This window comes from Chrysemys picta, chromosome 3 (assembly GCF_011386835.1).
Source record: "Chrysemys picta bellii isolate R12L10 chromosome 3, ASM1138683v2, whole genome shotgun sequence".
NCBI classification, from domain to species: domain Eukaryota; kingdom Metazoa; phylum Chordata; order Testudines; family Emydidae; genus Chrysemys; species Chrysemys picta.
Window position 1 is genome coordinate 194,826,229 of NC_088793.1, and position 18,312 is coordinate 194,844,540.

The 18,312-nt window shown below is 42.3% G+C and overlaps 1 protein-coding gene across 29 annotated transcripts in view; it reads right to left on the reverse strand.

The window, feature by feature from the left end:
• Positions 1-18,312, reverse strand: part of EHBP1 (EH domain binding protein 1) — a 326,704-nt gene that overhangs the window by 251,447 nt on the left and 56,945 nt on the right. For all 29 annotated transcript variants that reach the window (XM_065589733.1, XM_065589736.1, XM_065589735.1 and 26 more), the window contains one exon: positions 9,863-9,958. In XM_065589733.1, coding sequence (XP_065445805.1) covers positions 9,863-9,958 — 96 coding nt within the window. The remainder of the gene's footprint in view (positions 1-9,862; positions 9,959-18,312) is intronic.

Sequence of the window (18,312 nt, forward strand, 5' to 3'; positions counted from 1 at the left end):
CCACCCATAAATGACAGTGCTTATAAACTTAACAGTTTTACGATGAGCACTGTTTGCTCATACTACGAGTGTTTAAATAAAAAGCAAAACATGACTGTACAACTGTTAACAGCTCAGATTAAGATGACTGTAAAAACTGGTTTAAATTATGACTGATTATGAAACAATCCCATAATTAAAATTCCACTTGGCCCTACAAGAATCCTAAAGCAGGTTTCAGTTTTCTCCCTATATTCAGCAAGTAATTTAGCATCCTTCTTCAAAGTGAAAAGAGTGTGAGGAGAAAGGGATTTCCTTGTCTCTAAGTGAAGCTTTCTCCCATTATAACCCTTTCTGGGTGCTGCTGAAGCATACCTACTAGGATTATTTACAGTGAAGAGATGGGAGGTGCCAAAAGTACTGTAGCTTCATGGTGTCCTTGCCATAATTCCATTATTCTGTGCAACACTATATATCAGCCTAAAGAATGGTTTCAACATACTATATATAGTTAATACGGGCTACTGGCATCACCATAATTTCCACTCTCAAGGATAGGAGAGAGAGGAATTCAAACCAAAAAAAATTAAACCAGTTAAGTGGACTATTACATTATGGGAGCATGCTCAGAAGGTGCATGTTTCTCTCAAATTTATAGATAAACACAACTGTACATCATAGGGTGTACAAAGCGTACGAGGAAGAGAGGGCTTTGTGAACATGGATTAGTCTCTTGCTTGGGGCACTGTTTATCTAAAGCCATATTTTCATCAGCAAATTGAGTCTTTCTGCTAAGGAGAAAATGGCCTATGAAGAATTTAAAAGACTTAAATGAGAGGGATACTGCTTTTTGATTAAGCATTAAGTTCCCAGATGCCTGCACTATTTTTAGCTGATGCACTGCCTAATAAAAACAGAGAACCCTTGTGCCCAATACATGTAGTGGAGAGGGCAAAAGGGAAGGGAGATGGTGAGAGCAACATTTCCCCCCAGCATTGTCCCATTTTAAAAATTAACTTTATAGGCTTTAGCAGCCAACAGCTATAGATTACCCACACAATCATTCACACTTGTCCTGCTGTCTTTGCCATGAGGCTACTTCACACTTCTCCTCCTGACTTCAGAAGATCGTAACTGACTGCAACTTACTGTACCATCTTAAATTTAAAATACAAACGTAGAGCTCTAAAATAGCTCCCAATTCAGTGTTTTTAAATCAAGCTTAAATCTAATGTAGGCCACCTTACACCCACTCCGAGCGCACACCATCCACTACTACATTGTAACATGATCACCTTATACTAAAGCCTCCCTTCCAGTGAGCTGGGTAGAAACTGCTTGTAAGTGTTTGGCCTGTGAAATCAGATGGTAGCACTTGAATCAAAGTGTAAAATTCATCTGTTAAGAGCTGTACTCTGGGTTGTCTGCAGGAAGATTTTCAAAGACACAGAGGGAAGGTAGGTGTCTAACACTTCTGCCTTTGAAAAATCTTCCCTTCAGATTTTATTTGATCTTAGTTACTCGTGTTATTTAAAACTTCTGTGCTCAGATGGTTGCCCTTTAACAATTCTAAAAAAATAAATAATTTGTGGATGGAGAGCAAAAAAAAAAAATGAGGAACTGGCAATCTTTTCCCTTTCTAAGGGCTTGTCTACACTACCAAGTTTTGCTGACAAAACTTATGTCGACACCCAGAAGTCGACAAAACAAAAATCGCCAAAGGGTGTTCACACTTGCTCCCTCTGTCGACAGATCATGTCCACATTGGGGACACCATCATCGACAGGGTGAGCAATGCGCCATGGGTATGTTTCCCACAGCGCACTGTTGTGGGAAGGAAGAGCTGAGCGCTGCGCATCTGGGGATTCTCTCCCAAGTTCTCCCACAGCCCCCTCCGCTGCCAAGAGCGGCATCAGGAGTAGCTCTGTGAGCTCTCCGTGCAGAGAAATGGCAAAGCAGCACAGCAGTCTGTCCCCCTCCCCCTGCAGCAGCAGTCTGCCTGCTGCTGTGTTCCTAGTGCCGGGCAGAACAGGAACATTCCAATGATTTGCTCTTTGTTTGCTCCCCAAACGGAGCAGCACACGGATACTTCCCGGAGCTTTGAAAGGGGAGGGGCACATGCCTGCAGGGCAGCAGAGATCAAAACACTGAGCAGAGCAGGGCAGGCATGGTGGGATGCTGGCGGAAGCCAGTCCTGTCGACAAAACAATCAGCAGTGTCTACACTGGCTCTTTGTCGACAATAAAGGGAGGGGAAAAGACAAAAGTCTCTCGTAGGGGTGGAAGTTTTTTATCGCCAAAACTGGGTGTTTTTCGCGATAAAAGTCCCATTGTAGTGTGTACGCTCTTACTGTTTTGTCGCCAAAAGGCAATTTTGGGTGACAAAACTTGGTAGTTTAGACAAGGCCTGAGACCCTATATCTGTATGATAAACCATATGTACGGATGACTAAAAAAAGAAAAAATTACCACCATGATAGGAATGAAGTCTATTCCTAACCAGAAAGAGTAGTTTTTCCACTAAAGTATTATTTTGGTTCTTAAGCCTAGGAATAATGATACTGTGGCTTAAACCCTCACGGTTCTTCACAAATAGTATATTCACATAGCCTTTCCGCATGTGACTTACATGGACACTGAATATATATGCAAGTGATTTAAAATAAGTTAAACCTGTATTACATAGTGACCCTAAAAAAGAACTTCTAAGGTGCAACCATAGAAATATGTAAAAACATAGGCCAAGAAGCATTTCCGGTTCTATGAAAGCATTACATATCACAAAAGTAAACAAAATTGATTTATCATTTCATAATACTTCTTTCTTCCCATTTTGGTTGACAATTTCAAAACATAACTGAGATAGAACTGTAGAGTATGCTAAAAAAAGAAGACAATCTTATAGAACAGAAAACTTTTTATTTAAATTAGCTAGCAGGACAGGATGTTGAGAAAGTTGAGAAAGGTTGATGAATTTATATTTCAGTATCATGCTTCCCTTAAACGACTCAGAGCGTGATAAAGCTTCATGATCAATCCAAAAATCAATTTGATGAGGATCTTTTGAAATGGGAGTGGGCAGGAGGAGGTATCACTTCTTCAGTACACAGCTGTGCATGTGTGTGAAATACAAATATAATGTAGGAAACAAGCGAATAGCACAAAATAGGGACTTTTAGACAACAAAATATCATGTCTCTTGACTAATCACATACACTTTAGGTGTAAGTTCTCAAGTATACACTGGTGACTACTGAAGAGGATATTCTTAACATTCTCATCAGTACTTGAAGCCTAGACTTATCTTCTAATCCTACCAGTAACACATTTCAACAGCCACTTCAAATTCAGAGCCACTACCCTACATATCATTTCCCAAAACACATGGCTGTCTATTTTGGAGTCTGTTCTATTCCTACACTTCTGTTTCAGATCACTGCTTAACAAACAGCAGCACTGTGTTAGTACATTATCTCTGATTCTTATAAAGCTCGTAAGAGCAACATGCTCAGTCAATACACTTTGCCAACATGGATATAAAGCCAGCAGCTTGCCTGTGATCTTAATACTTTAATCAACACAAACAATTGCTGTTTGTTATAAGACAGGGCCACATTGAATATACTCATGCCCAGTATTAAATCTATAGCAGACTCTCCCTTCACACTGAGTTCTTTTTAGTGGATCTTTCACTTCTACTAAAGAGCTGTTAAGACAGCCAACAGTTTTTTGACCCTTAGGACTTTAAGTGTTATAGCCTCCATCCTTCTGGTTAAGGACCAGATATAAATAGGACTGTCTCCCAAATCAATGAATCCACTCTTTAACTGCCCAGAAGGATTGTTACTGTGTGACATTAGGCACTTCCTTTTTCACTTCTCCACCAGCCAGCCAACCAAAGGGGTAAGTGTGATGTGTCTGCAGCACTTCCTGATCATCTTAGCCCAGAGTAAGAGAGACTGGGAATCAAACGCAAAACTCCCACATGACAGCATACAGCACTACTACTTACCTAAGTTGTTCTTTTTCTACTACAGAAGAGATTAAAGATTTTCCTCCCCATTTTCAGGGGCCTGTACCTTATCTGTATTAAAACATATTTTATGGTGTTTGTCGGATACAATTTTTTAACCCACATGTAAGTTTTCTTTTTGGGGGTGGGGCCAGAGAGAAATGAAAAGTATGGAGAGTTAAACTAAAACGGCTTTAAAAATGGATCAGTTGATTTTTAGTGCTACAACGCTAACCGAGACAGGCCAAAAACACATCAAAGTTTAAAAGTCACTTTCTTCATGAGTTCTTAGGAAAAAAGCAGCCCTTGCCCCCAGACCACAATTGTGAAACTATTGGAGGAAGGCGAGGGACGGGGAGGAGGAGGAGGAGAATGACTATGCTAGGGTTACCATATTTCAGTCCTGCAAAAAGAGGACACTCCAAGGGGGCCCCGCCCCCACCCCAACTCCACCCCTGGCCCCGCCCCAACTCCATCCCTTCCCCCAAAGTCCCCGCCCCAACTCCGCCCCCAGGGTGACCAGAGCAAAAAAAAAAAAAAAAAAAATGTGGCAGAGGGAGGCCCTGGAGCCACAGGGGGAGCACGGGGCTGGGGTGAGTACCTGGAGGGAGAGTAGGAGGGCAGCCCGCGGGGCCAGGCGTCGGCTGTTCCTTCTCCCCAGCCGGACTCGGGAGCAGCCGCTGCTGCAGCTCCCTCTGCCGCGGGGGAGGAAGTGGCCGATGGCCAAGCTCGGCGCTGTGGCTCTGGCGCCTGGGCCTGAACCCCCCGAGCCCGGGCCTGTTGCGGGGACCCAGCAGCGCGCCCACTGCGTCCAGCCCCTGGGCTGGCTACCCAGCTGGTGCAATCCCGCGGGTGGCATCGGGATGGAGGCATCGGCAGCCCCGTTCGTTCCCCTGCGGGACCCGAACGGGAAGGGGGGGAGGGGGCTGGGGACTGCTGCCCCCACTCCGGGGCCGCCCGCGGGATTGCACCAGCTGGGTCCCCGCAGCAGGCCCGGGCTCAGGGGGTTCATGCCCCGGGCGCCAGAGCCGCAGCCACGGAGCGCCACATGCTTGGCAGCTTCCCCCCGCGGCAGTGGGAACTGCAGCAGCGGCTGCTCCCGAGGCCGACTGCCCAGGTGGGGAGAACGAACAGCCGCCGCCTGGCCCCGGAAAGTGGGAGTCCGGGGAGGAGACGGTCCCCTTACCATGCCTCCCTATTTTCCCAGACATGTCCTGCTTTTTGGAAATTCCTCCTGGACGGGGATTTGAGGACCAAAAAGCCAGACATGTCCGGGAAAATCCGGACATATGGTAACCCTAGACTATGCCCTCTCCTTCCTGGCAGGTGAGACCAGGATTACACTGTCCCTGTAGTAAGGGTGCTGTTTTCTTTGGCATAAAATTTATGTTTAGCACTTTTAGGCATAGGACAAGGTTTAATTATATTTGCTTACTGATAAAAAAAAAAAAAAAGTCAAGTAACAGGGATCAAGTCAATATATCTGAAGTTTAAAAGTCGTGATTCTCACTTATACTATTAGTACTCTGGCAGTGCAGGAGGGCATTGAAATGGGTATAACTGTTATTTACAGTCACTTTAAGATGACTTTACACTGCCAGACAGGGCCAGATTTAAGGGCAGGCGAACCAGGCGACCACCTGGGGTGCCAGACTTGGGGGGTGCCGGGCTTGGAGTGCTGTTTTTGTTGTTAATAGAATATTTGAAGTAAAACATTTCACTAACCTCCTAGAATGTTCTGGAACTTGTAGAATTTTATGGAACCTTCCAGACTTTCTGGGAATTACATTTTCCTTGAACCTCCTAGAATGTTGTCAGTCATGCCCTCATGGGTATACAAGGGGCAGGGTGTTACCAGTTAGTCAGTGAGATATAAGAACGAAGTGAAGTGAGAGCCCAGCTGCGATATTGTGAACCTTGTTTTATTGTGGAATTGTGAAAATGTACTTGTGTGTTTAAGAGTGTAAGTAATGACTAATAAAGGACATACTTAATGAGATGCCAGAGATATCCATCAAACCCGTATCTAAGCAACAATATAAAAGAATACTGTTACTACTTTTGCCATGCTGAACACATGTTTGATGACTTTCTAAGACTGAGGAACATAGACCTTTGCTCTCCCTAGTACGGTCTCTTCCCCTGTAGAAAATAAAAGATGCCCCAGAAAATAGCCTTCAGCAGCTCAGTATCGAAGTGAAAAGCTCAACTGCAATCTAGTTTGCAGCAAAGAGCAAATTTGATGGGAAAATATCTGAAACAGGACAACATAGACCGGGCTTTAGGCAGTAGCGATCCTCCCAGTGCAGAAGAAATTGAGGGGCAAAGCATAAATGATGGAAGTCCTATTAAGGAATTAACAGATTTACCTGAAGATAAGGAATGGAAATGTGAGGAACGTAATGGAGAATTGTCCAATTTTCCTGGTGGTGTAAAGGAAACTGATGATAAAGAAGAATGTGGCTCACATAAAAAGAAGAGTAATGACAAAGAAAAATCTAGTTTACATAAAAAGGAGAGAAACGATAAAGAAGAATCCATTTCGCATGATGACAGAAATAGCAGTGAGAAAAACTGCACACCACAAATTGCTACATCAGATCCTGCTTTATGGCTGGCGATCCCAAACTCTGACGATATTGAACCAACAATTTTGAATGGGCTGCGCAAAAATCGAGGATATGACATTTCTAGTAAATGAGCAGACGCGACTCTTCTCAAAATCACACTGTGAAAGAGTGCTCGAGAAACTGAATTGGCGTTGGCTAGTTTACTCATAATCAACTGACAAAGTGTTCTGTTTTTGTTGCAAAATATTTGACAAGAATGCCAAATCGTTGCTTGCATTATCCGGGTACAATTACTGGCATAACTTAGCTGATGCTCTGAAGCAAAATGAAAAGTCGCCCAGCCATTTTACAGCCTACTCCAAATGGATGGAGGTCGAGTCCAGACTCAAGCAGAATAAATGCACAGATGCAGAAAACCAGCACATTATTAATGTAGAAATCCAGCATTGCAAGAATGTGCTCGAGCATCTGACCTCAATTACCCTCTTCCTTGCAAAAATAATTTGGCTCTCTGGGGCTCCTCGGATAAGTTGTTCACTGAACATAACGGTAATTACCTGGGTTTGGTAGAGATCCTTGGGAAATACGATGAGGTCATGCATGAGCACCTACATCGAGTAGTTCGTAAAGAAGCTATGGACCATTTCTGCAGCAAAACAATTCAAAATGAAATGACTGACCTTATGGCAAGGGAGGTGCTTGATAACCTATTGCTACAGCTTGGCAAAGCGAAGTACTGCACTGTAATAACAGACTGCACTCCTAACATTAGGCACAGTGAAAAAGATGTCATTTACAGTAAGATTTGACGACGACGAGGATGGCTGTATCCAAATAAAGACATACTCTCTGTTTCCGGTCTGTGGATGACTCTACTGGAAAAGGTCTAACAGACCTGTTTATGAATGTTTTGAATGAGAATAAAATAAACCTTCAGGATTGCTGCAGCCAAGGCTACAACAATGGTGTGACCACGAAGGGAAGAAACAGTGCATCCATGCAAGGATCCTTGCGCTGAATCCAAGAGCTTTATTACTGCCTTGTGACTGCCATTCCCTCAACCTGGTTGTGTCAGATGCAGCGTCATGTTCTTTACATTCAGTATCTCTCTTCAAAGTACTGCAAAGGATATATGTCCTGTTTTCAGCATAAACTATCAGGTGGAAGATCCTCATGGACAATTCTACAAATCTGACCATGAAGCCACTAAGTGACACTCACTGGCAGAGCCACACTGACAGCATTAGGCCAGTGAGGTACCAAGTGACTGAGGTTTACAATGCCCTGATGGAACTGGTGAAGTCAAGTAAAGCTGAGGCCGGAATCCGACATGAGGTTCAAAGCCTGGCAAAACAGATCACTGACTTCAAACTTCTGATCTAAATTATGATTTGGCACAATATCCTATTCCAAGTAAACACCGTAAGCACTGCATTAGAAACTCAGTCAATGGACATCGCAAACACTACTATTTTAATGAGAAGCTGCCTTGATTTCATTGTGGCCTACAGAGAGAATGGATTTGAAGATGCCATCATTGCTATAAGTAAAAAAAAAAAAAGGGGGGTGGCGGGGAGAACTTAGGAGTTGAACCGATCTTCAAGGAAACTCGTATTCATTGGAAGAAGAGACAGTTTGGTTACGAGGGCAGAGATGAGGTGATGGAAAGATTGGAAGAAAATTCAATTGAGACTTTTTTTTGCTCGCTCATTGACACTGTTCAAGTGTCCATTGAAAAAAAGTTTGGACGAATGAAGCACCACAGAAAGACCTGGGGTTTTTGTATGACAGTAGTAAGCTGCTGGCGGACAGGAAGACACTCTTGAGCAATTAGATGGACCTGCACTGCACGCTGACACATGGGGACTGTGCAGACATCAATGATAAAAGACATCTATGTTGAATTGGACAACATCCATCACGTTTTGCAACAGAGGAAGCACTCTCCACTCCAAGTTCTACAATACATTCATGATGTAGAGCTGAAGGACACTTTTCCTAATGTGTCTATAGCTTTGAGGATTCTGCTCACACTGCCAGTCACAACTGTGGATGGTGAGCGCAGCTTTTTGAAGCTCAGGCTCATTAAAACATATCTTCGATCAACGATGGTCAAAATGGCTTGAAAATGCCACTGGTCGGTCTTTGGACCTCCTTGATGTTGTGCTTCAGTTTGCGAGGGCAAAGGCAAGAAAAGCGACTTTTGGAACTAAAGGACTAGGGTTAATAATTTTAAAGCTGTCACCGACTGTAACACTATTTAATACTGTTCCACCCAATGTTGGTGAACCATTCAGTTTCTTCATGTTAGTACATTTCAGTTATTCTCAAAATTAAAAAGTTTCTATGAGCTTATAGGAAATGATTTTTTTTATTTGCTTATATATAGCATGAATAAATACATATTTACAGATCCTAGCATGCAAGTTTTCCATCTTATATGACAGGGATATGATAATGATAAATCATGCATCAAAGTCATGAAATGCAATAAAAAATAAGATATTCAAAAGTTTAACAAACGAAGGGGGGGCGCCAAAGATGCTTCTCCTGGGGCTCCATCTGATTGAGGGCTGGCCCTACTGCCAAAAGCCCCATACAGAGGCCTCAGTGTAAATAAGAATTGGGACTAAATGTACAAAAACTGGTAAGAACACAGATTCACTGTAATAAAACCATTTTGAAATACTAGAACAAATGGCATTTCTTTAATCAGACCACACAAAGACCTAAAATTCTCTCTCTCATTCTTATGTTCCCCATCAATGTAGTTTTGTTTTCCAGCAATTCCTAAGGTAACAATTAAACAAGAACTGTGACATTTTTATAACATACTTGAAATGCTGTAATATTTGGAGATCGATTCTGTTTCAGAACAAATGTAATGAGGAAAACGATGACTGCAATGATACAGCCCACAGTCAAGACACAAATTGTTTTGACTCCTACCAACTTAGTGTTTTTTGGCAAAACTGACTACTCTGTATTTCAGTTGTATGGAAAATTAGACTGACATTCTGAAAACACATAAGCATGTACTTAATTTTATAGACGCAAGCAGCCCTGAGGAGTTCAATGGGACTATCTGAGTGTGTTGGTAAGTTAAGAACATGGCTAAGTGTTTGCAAGGGGTCTTAATTCTCTCTCATACTTAAACTGTGAACTTGTAGGTATGCAGCTAATGACTTGACAAGAACTGCAGGATCAGGCCCCATGACAGAAGGCGTTTGTGTGTGTAAGTTTTCAGGAAATATTATCTTATGCCTTATAAAATGAGTTCAAATGAAACATTAAAAACCTACCTTAAAAAGTGTCACAGTGATTTCAATGTTTTCAGGAACAGGCCACACCACCACACCACGGTATGGATTTTTGATTCCAGGTTGCCAGCTATGGGCCTAGAAGAAGAAAAGAAACAATAATTGAGTCAGTCCGTCATAAAAGGCCTGCTCCAACTCCCCTGGAAGTCAGCGTGTGCATGCATGCGTGTGTACTGATGATTAGCTCCAAAAAACCCTGCTTTCCTAAATTTACGATTCTATTAAACACAGTAAGACAAACCACTGAGAACAGAAGGAACTCGCACCATTGATGGGAGTTACGCAGTCACACAAGGCTCACTCTAGCCAGGTGCTGAGTGCTCTGGTCCTGAGCTTGCAAAGCAATTAAGCACAATGCCTACATCAGGGTCAGAACATTGAGCACCCTGCAGGTACAAGTTCATAAAATGGTGTATACGGACCTTTGGCGTATGTTTCAGACGATGGAATGTTTTCCTTTAAAGCAAATAATTAAGAGTAGCAATTGTGCATGCTCAGTAGCCATATTCAGATTTTAATAAAACCGATTTCTTTTTGTTTTATTTGAAAAAAATAAAGCACCAATTTATAGTACAGACTAAATGCCTCTGAAACATTTAAACCTATAAAGAATGAACATTTAAGTACCTATAACTAAAAGTGAAGTGACCAGGATAAAATGAAGTTAAAAGAGATTAACTCTAAAAGACCTGAGCAAATCATTCCAACCTGTGGAGCTGCATACTTTCCACTAAAACAGTGAACACCATGAAGTGCGAATTTCAGAATCTGGTTCAGTTAGTATGGAGGAAAACTTTAGATAACTATGGAAATATAAATGAATATATGCTAATATAAGGGGGTGGCTGAGTAGCATGGCTGTTTCTAATTACCTGTTTTTCTTATTTTGAGAACATTATAAATGATTGTTATTTGCATCAAATTAACTGAGTTTTTAAATTCTATGGTATCAAACATTGTTCATTTTAGTTATATGTTCTTTGCCACATCCAGCACTTCAGTGTATGATTTTTATAACACTATTACTAGCATAAGGCTAATGTAACTTGGATCCCAGGTACATTAAACTCAAGTATAACTACCCTGGTTATAACACATTTGGAGATAGGATGGTGTTCCTAAGAGTACACATTGGTTTTGTAGCAATGAATTGTTGTTATGGTGGCACGTTCCCGTCGGCCATGTCAGCAAACTACAATTTTCAAGAGAGTTTTAAAAGGTCTCTTCTGGGTTAAAATTTAGCGCAGATACCCCACCTCAAATTTAGCCAGCTGCCCAATGGCCAATTTTAACTACAGAATTCAATACACTCTGGTGGGAAAGATAGTGATTGAAAAGCATCCTCATTTAGTAGGAGAAGGAAACTAATTCACCACTGTTGTGCATTATAAACAGTGCTTCATCTCACATGATAGTCACACACTTGGCAGCCCCGTCACGCATTCCTGCAGCCAACATAGGTCCTCACACATCCAGCTTCGTTATCAGAAGGAACTGTAATAGTTCCTTTAGGCCACCAGAGGCCACTAAGTTGCCACTACTACAGGCAGTCTATCTGCCTTCTGGCTCTATTCCCTCTGTTGATTCCCTGCCCTGTGGAGCCCCAAGAGAAGTGGCAGCAGCTTCTAGTAGGGTGTGGGAGAGAAGGTCAAGAGATCGAGGGAGCGATGGAGGGAGTATCTAAGAATAAAGTCCTGCAGGGAGCCAGTGGTAGGATCCAGCTTGTTTTCCATGCTGCCCAAAGCCATTTATCTTTGCAGATATATTTATAACATTCTTATTGTTGTCCTGTTATTTTCATTCACTCTACAGAGTTGCTGATGTTTACAGTTGTATCCCAAGTCTCGTGATATTTGGTGTTTTTCTGAAAGCCCCAGGTACTGCAGGTATCTGGTTAGGTGAAAATCTCAGCTTTCATTTAAAAAAGGAAGTTTCTTGCCCTCATGGTTGCAAAGTCATGCTTGAAAATGTGTCCCAACTGCACCCTCAAGGCCGAGAAACCAGACGGCAAATCAAATGAACCCAATATGTTTATTTGTTTTTAAATCCCATAAATTTTAAGTCAACCTCATGATTTTTTGGGCCTGACCCATGTTTTTTTGAACCCTTGGGGTTGGCAATACTGCTCCCATTTTTATACTGTAAAAACATTTTGTACATACAATCATAAACAAGCATTCTATGATGCAGCAGAATTCTGGGTATAGGGGGATTTACCAGTCTCCTCTCCTCATTAGACTAGTTGGTGAAACAGTAAAAAATGGAGAATCCTAAAACAAATCAACATGCATTACTGTTACCTGACATGCATGTTATCAACAGCAGAGAGTGGGAGATTGAAAGTCCTACCTAATGAGCTTTTAAAGCAAAACTATCCCCTTATTAGCTGGATGATGTTATATGCCCATTTGGCTTTGGAATATAGGACTGCACCACCCAGGCAATATGACAGGCAAGGATAACCTCAAATTTAAGCCCCTGGGTTGGTGCAGGAGAAAGCAAAGGGTGCAAAATAGGGGGAGGCCTATTAGTTAATAGAGAATACTTTGAGCACTTAAAATCATCATTAAGAGTAATACAACAATGTTATTTCTCAGACCAAGAGTCCCTATATTGAGGGGGTCTTTTGGGGATGGAGGGGGGTTGTACCGTTACAGACTCATCATGTAGGCATACAGCTATACTGACTATATTTTAATCAATCATCCAAAACATAGGCCTTTGCTTTGGCAAATGGACAAGATTTTGCCACCTACACGCTGTAAACATGCCAACAATCCCAATATTAGTCACTGTCCCCATGTTCTGGATCCTGACCAGCTGTCTCTCTCTAGACCTGAACATTATGTTTCCTCTGCAATTATCACCTCAGGCCACAGTTCCCACTATCCTGTGCCTTCCAGACTCTTTTTCCTCCTCCCCTACACAGCCTCCTTCCCTTTCGACATCTTTCACTGCTTCTCTGTTGCCCTGGCTCCGATGCTGCCCGGATGGACACAAACACTGCCACTGGCTGCCTCACTCCCTGTCTTCATCATCCCTCCTACCACCATCTGCCTCCTCAGGCTAGGGAGAGAGCAGCAGCCTGTATAGAGCGACCTCTATTGTTGGCTGCCTCGTTCACTAGCAGCAGTAGCCTTTTCAGGAAGGAGTACAGAGGAAAAAGCACCAACCCTACAGAGAGGAAGTGAGGAGAAGCTGCAACTAGGGTGACCAGATGTCCCAATTTTATAGGGACAGTCCCGATTTTTGGGTCTTTTTCTTACATAGGCTCTTATTACCCCCCAGCCCGATTTTTCACATTTGCGGTCTGGTCACCCTCGCTGCAACACCCGGGGCACTTTAAATGAAGAAACACCCGGGAGGAGGGGAAAGATTGGTGAAATATGCCACAAAGATGCTAGAAATGGCAACATTCCTCACATCATCGCACTCCTAGAAAACTGTACTGGTAGACAGATGAACAATTGGGATGGGGGACTGTAATGTGTGAGAAAAGACTGGTGGTGGGCTCCACAGGTTCAGATAAGCATTTTAGGATCTCCTGGCCTTTGGAGTTCTCTCATGACTGTTCTCATTATTTACGTTTATAATGCTTATTGTAGGAATTATCTGTTTTATACATACATTTATTTTTGCAAAATTGCATTATCGTGACAAATACACAAATGGATGCATCGTAATGATGCAATGTTTGAGCACAGACTGTAAGGCTTGGTGGGTTTTGGTTTTTGCCTTCTTTAAGGACAGCTTGAAAACTATCAATTTATAGGCCGGGATAATTAAGATATTCCTCTGTAAGAGATTTATCAATTGAATGCATACATAACCTGCTGGGGGCCTAGATGATGTGCTCAATTAGGGGATTACCCTTGGAAAATATCTGATCTGTTGTCCATATTTCAGATATACACGTCTACCTCGATATAACGCTGTCCTCGGGAGCCAAAAAATCTTACCGCGTTATAGGTGAAACCGTGTTATATCGAACTTGCTTTGATCCGCCAGAGTGCACAGCCCCCCGGAGCACTGCTTTACTGCGTTATATTCGAATCCGTGTTGTATCGGGTCGCGTTATATCGGGATAGAGGTGTAGTTACAGGGAATCGCCTGTTTTGACCATAACAGATCTGTGCAAGTCTCAACACTTATTAAATAATTTCATCATTATCAACACAAAACAGACACTCCATATATAGCACATAGGAATGTACTGGTTTTGCAGAACAGGTAAGAGAAATATTTGAGCAAATGGTCGTGTGGGCAAAAATAAGCTAATTTCTTATTTACCAGTGCCTGGGGCAGGGGAACATTGCAAGCTCTAGGATGAAAAAGTAACATGCACTTGCTTTGCTGCAATGCTCTGTACCTGGAGATGAAAGAGAAGACTGAAGCTCCAACTGCTCCAAATGTAGTAGCCCAATTCTTAAGCAAGACAGGAGGATGAGAGCACACCACTCGAGTGCTCCATATACTATACTCAAAAAGAAGAACAGGAGGACTTGTGGCACCTTAGAGACTAACAAATTTATTAGAGCATAAGCTTTCGTGGACTACAGCCCACTTCTTCGGATGCATATAGAATGGAACATATATTGAGGAGATATATATACACACATACAGAGAGCATAAACAGGTGGGAGTTGTCTTACCACCTCTGAGAGGCCAATTAATTAAGAGAAAAAAAACTTTTGAAGTGATAATCAAGCTAGCCCAGTACAGACAGACAGTTAGATAACAAGTGTGAGAATACTTACAAGGGGAGATAGATCCAATGTTTGTAATGGCTTAGCCATTCCCAGTCCTTATTCAAACCGGAGTTGATTGTGTCTAGTTTGCATATCAATTCTAGCTCAGCAGTTTCTCGTTGGAGTCTGTTTTTGAAGTTTTTCTGTTGTAATATAGCCCCGATGTCAACTCTGTCCACATATCTATTCCAGTGACATCATCATAGGACCTAATCACATCAGCCATACCATCAGGGGCTCGTTCACCTGCACATCTACCAATGTGATATATGCCATCATGTGCCAGCAATGCCCCTCTGCCATGTACATTGGCCAAACCGGACAGTCTCTACACAAAAGAATTAATGGACACAAATCTGACATCAGGAATCAAAATACTCAAAAACCAGTGGGAGAACACTTTAACCTGTCTGGTCATTCAGTGACAGACCTGCGGGTGGCTATATTACAACAGAAAAACTTCAAAAACAGACTCCAACGAGAGACTGCTGAGCTAGAATTGATATGCAAACTAGACACAATCAACTCCGGTTTGAATAAGGACTGGGAATGGCTAAGCCATTACAAACATTGAATCTATCTCCCCTTGTAAGTATTCTCACACTTGTTATCTAACTGTCTGTCTGTACTGGGCTAGCTTGATTATCACTTCAAAAGTTTTTTTTCTCTTAATTAATTGGCCTCTCAGAGGTGGCAAGACAACTCCCACCTGTTTATGCTCTCTGTATGTGTGTATATATATCTCCTCAATATATGTTCCATTCTATATGCATCCGAAGAAGTGGGCTGTAGTCCACGAAAGCTTATGCTCTAATAAATTTGTTAGTCTCTAAGGTGCCACAAGTACTCCTGTTCTTCTTTTTGCGGATACAGACTAACACGGCTGCTACTCTGAAACCTTTCAATATACTATACTGGCTCCCCTGACAATTACCCTCAGTGTGCCGGACCCTGGCTATTTCCGTGACTACCACTCTCCCTGAAACCGAACATGACAGATGCAATGAACAAGAACCCTGCCAGCTTTCTTAGGGGCAGGCCTTCTACCTTGGAAACCTTGCCAGGTATCAGGATGGCCACAGAAGGTATCACCTTTGGAGCAAAAAGGAAAAACCTTTCCAAAATCGCAACCTAAAAATTCACTAGCATCACTTCGCTGTGACACAGTAGCATTTAGAACCCTGCCCAGCATTTTAACTAGTACACATCTCTTACTTAAAAAAACCCCAAACCGAAACAAAAACAACTGGCCATGTCCTAATGTAATACAAGACAGGATGGAGATTACAGTCCTTCAGATCGATTTCTGCCTAGGGTGCATTAGATACATCAATCTTCATAAGGCCAAATGGAAAAAACAACAACAGATTTTAAGAAGGTGAAAAAGCAGGAATACTGGTCTCATACATAAGGTCACTGAACACCACTGCGTAGCTCTTCATCAGTGGAGTTTTGAAGGAAGAAAGAAAAGCAGATACTTTTAGAACAGTAGTGTCCAACTTGTGGCCTTCGAGACTCTAATTATAGCAAGTGAGAGAGCAAATTTATATTTGATCATGAATTGAGAATACATTCCACAAGCCCTGCCCGGCAATGTTTAAATGCAAGTGTTTAGTTCGGCGCCAACTCCATCTTCTTCCCAAATGTCTCTCACCACTTCTGCTGCCATCTCAAGAGCATCCCTAATGTGAGCCAGCAATGCTCTGGGCAGCTGCTTTTCCTGCTCTGCTGCAGCGGCTCGGCAGCCCCTTGATGGCTGCCTAATGCACGGCAAAGGAGGGAGAAGAGAACAGCACTAGCTGCTCCATTGCTTACTTCTCTGCCAGGCTGTAGAAGGCCCAAGGAGGCCAGGGAAGGAGCCTGACTGGCTCTGACTCAGCTTAGGGGAGCTGTTCTTATCTAAGGGCTCCCCTTCTCCAGTGTCATCAAGGGCATCTCAGGAGAGGGAGAAAAAGAGAAGCGGAGATCCAGCAACCAATTATAGCAAACCGATTCTCTGCTCCAGCACCAATGCAGCTTAGAGCAGCCTGAGCCGTGCTCTAACTTGCTCCAGCTAGCAACAGTTCCATACGAGCAATATACTGTCTGGGGATAGCTAGAGTACAGCACAGTCCAGCCATTTCGCCTTCCTGGTCCAAACATGTCCCCTTGAACCAGGGACTGTGGGAAGGGAGGCACAGGAGCTGGCTTGGTAGCTGCGTGCCTGTCGAGGGCTTCCACACACCAGAGGAATCCCAAACAGATGACTTAAAGTGTCCACTAATTTTGTGCCCAACCTGAGATACCTATGAGCTGATTTTTCAGAGCACTAACATTTGTACGGCACTTTATATGTTCGAAGAACAGCTCCCACTGATTTCAGTTGCAGCCGCAAGTGCCTAGGACTTCTGCAAATCAGGCTCCAGATGTCTCAGGTAGGGTACCCAGAAAATGAGGAACACAGTTAGTGGCCCCGTGTGAAAAACTGGTGTATATGACATGCCTAGCATCATGTACAAATGATACGGGAGAGGAAGGGATAGATTCCCAATCTCCAAGATGGCATTCAGCTGCCTTAACCAGGAGGCCAACCTCTCCTGTGTACTCTGTCTCATTCAATACACACCTTCTACTGTCATTCCCTGAGCACTGTCCATCCTGTGCACTTTAATGAGGAGGGATCTTGTAGTAAAATAGTTTGTGATCATGTAATTAAAGACTGTGTCATAATGCATGCACACAAAGGGGATGAATTGAGCTTGAACAGGCAACTTTAATTCTGGCTCTTCCTAGCTTTTGAGTGCTTGACTTTGCAAGCTAAATAACGGTCTTTCAAAATAGTTTTTTTTCCTAAGTTTGAAAAAAAATTGAAAAAACAGAAATTACACTATATTGAACTGTATTATTATAAGCAACCGAAAAAATGGAAAGTGTTCAGCAACCTTAACTTTATAGCTCTGCCTAGAATAATGTAAATTTTGTAATATAATTGTACGTTTGCACAAAGTAGGCTTGGAAAGATGCAATAAGGTATGTGTTCTTGATTGTAAAGAAAGACAAAGGTACATTTGTGCCTAACAAATTGACATGTTTTGTGGGGGGTGGAGGGTCTGAAAGAAAAAGGTCAGCCCAGTTTTAAGACTTGCTCAGGAATTGTGCCAAATTTAGCAAGGCTTTCGATTATCATCATGTGTTGTAAATACCAGTCCCACAAGTCAGAATTGCCCAGTTACACAAACAAGTTATGTTTTGACATGTTTGTGTAACTGTATCTAAATTCAGACTAGCCCAAGGGCAGGGAATTCCAAAACAGGGCTCTAAATTATTTAAATTTGAATTAGAGTTGATAACTATTAGATGATGTCATGCTGGCATAATATCTACCCATCATACATACCATCCTTTGGATAATGATCTCCGTTAGTATGTTGTTTTCAATATGGCTATTGTAATTTGGGTGCACCATTTAGCAAAACCTGTTACAACCTAACATTTTTATGCAATCTTAGCTATGCAGTCATTACCAGTCCTCCATAATAATTATTAACTTACTCATCTCCCAATAAGGTATTAAATAAATAAAAAAAAAGGGCAGTGGATGAGGTCTCATGTTCTTTCTCAAAGCAGAAGTAATATTTGTAGTTTCCTTAGTAAGAATGTATTTGGGGCAAATGGCACCAACACCTTAATACTACATTAGTTAAA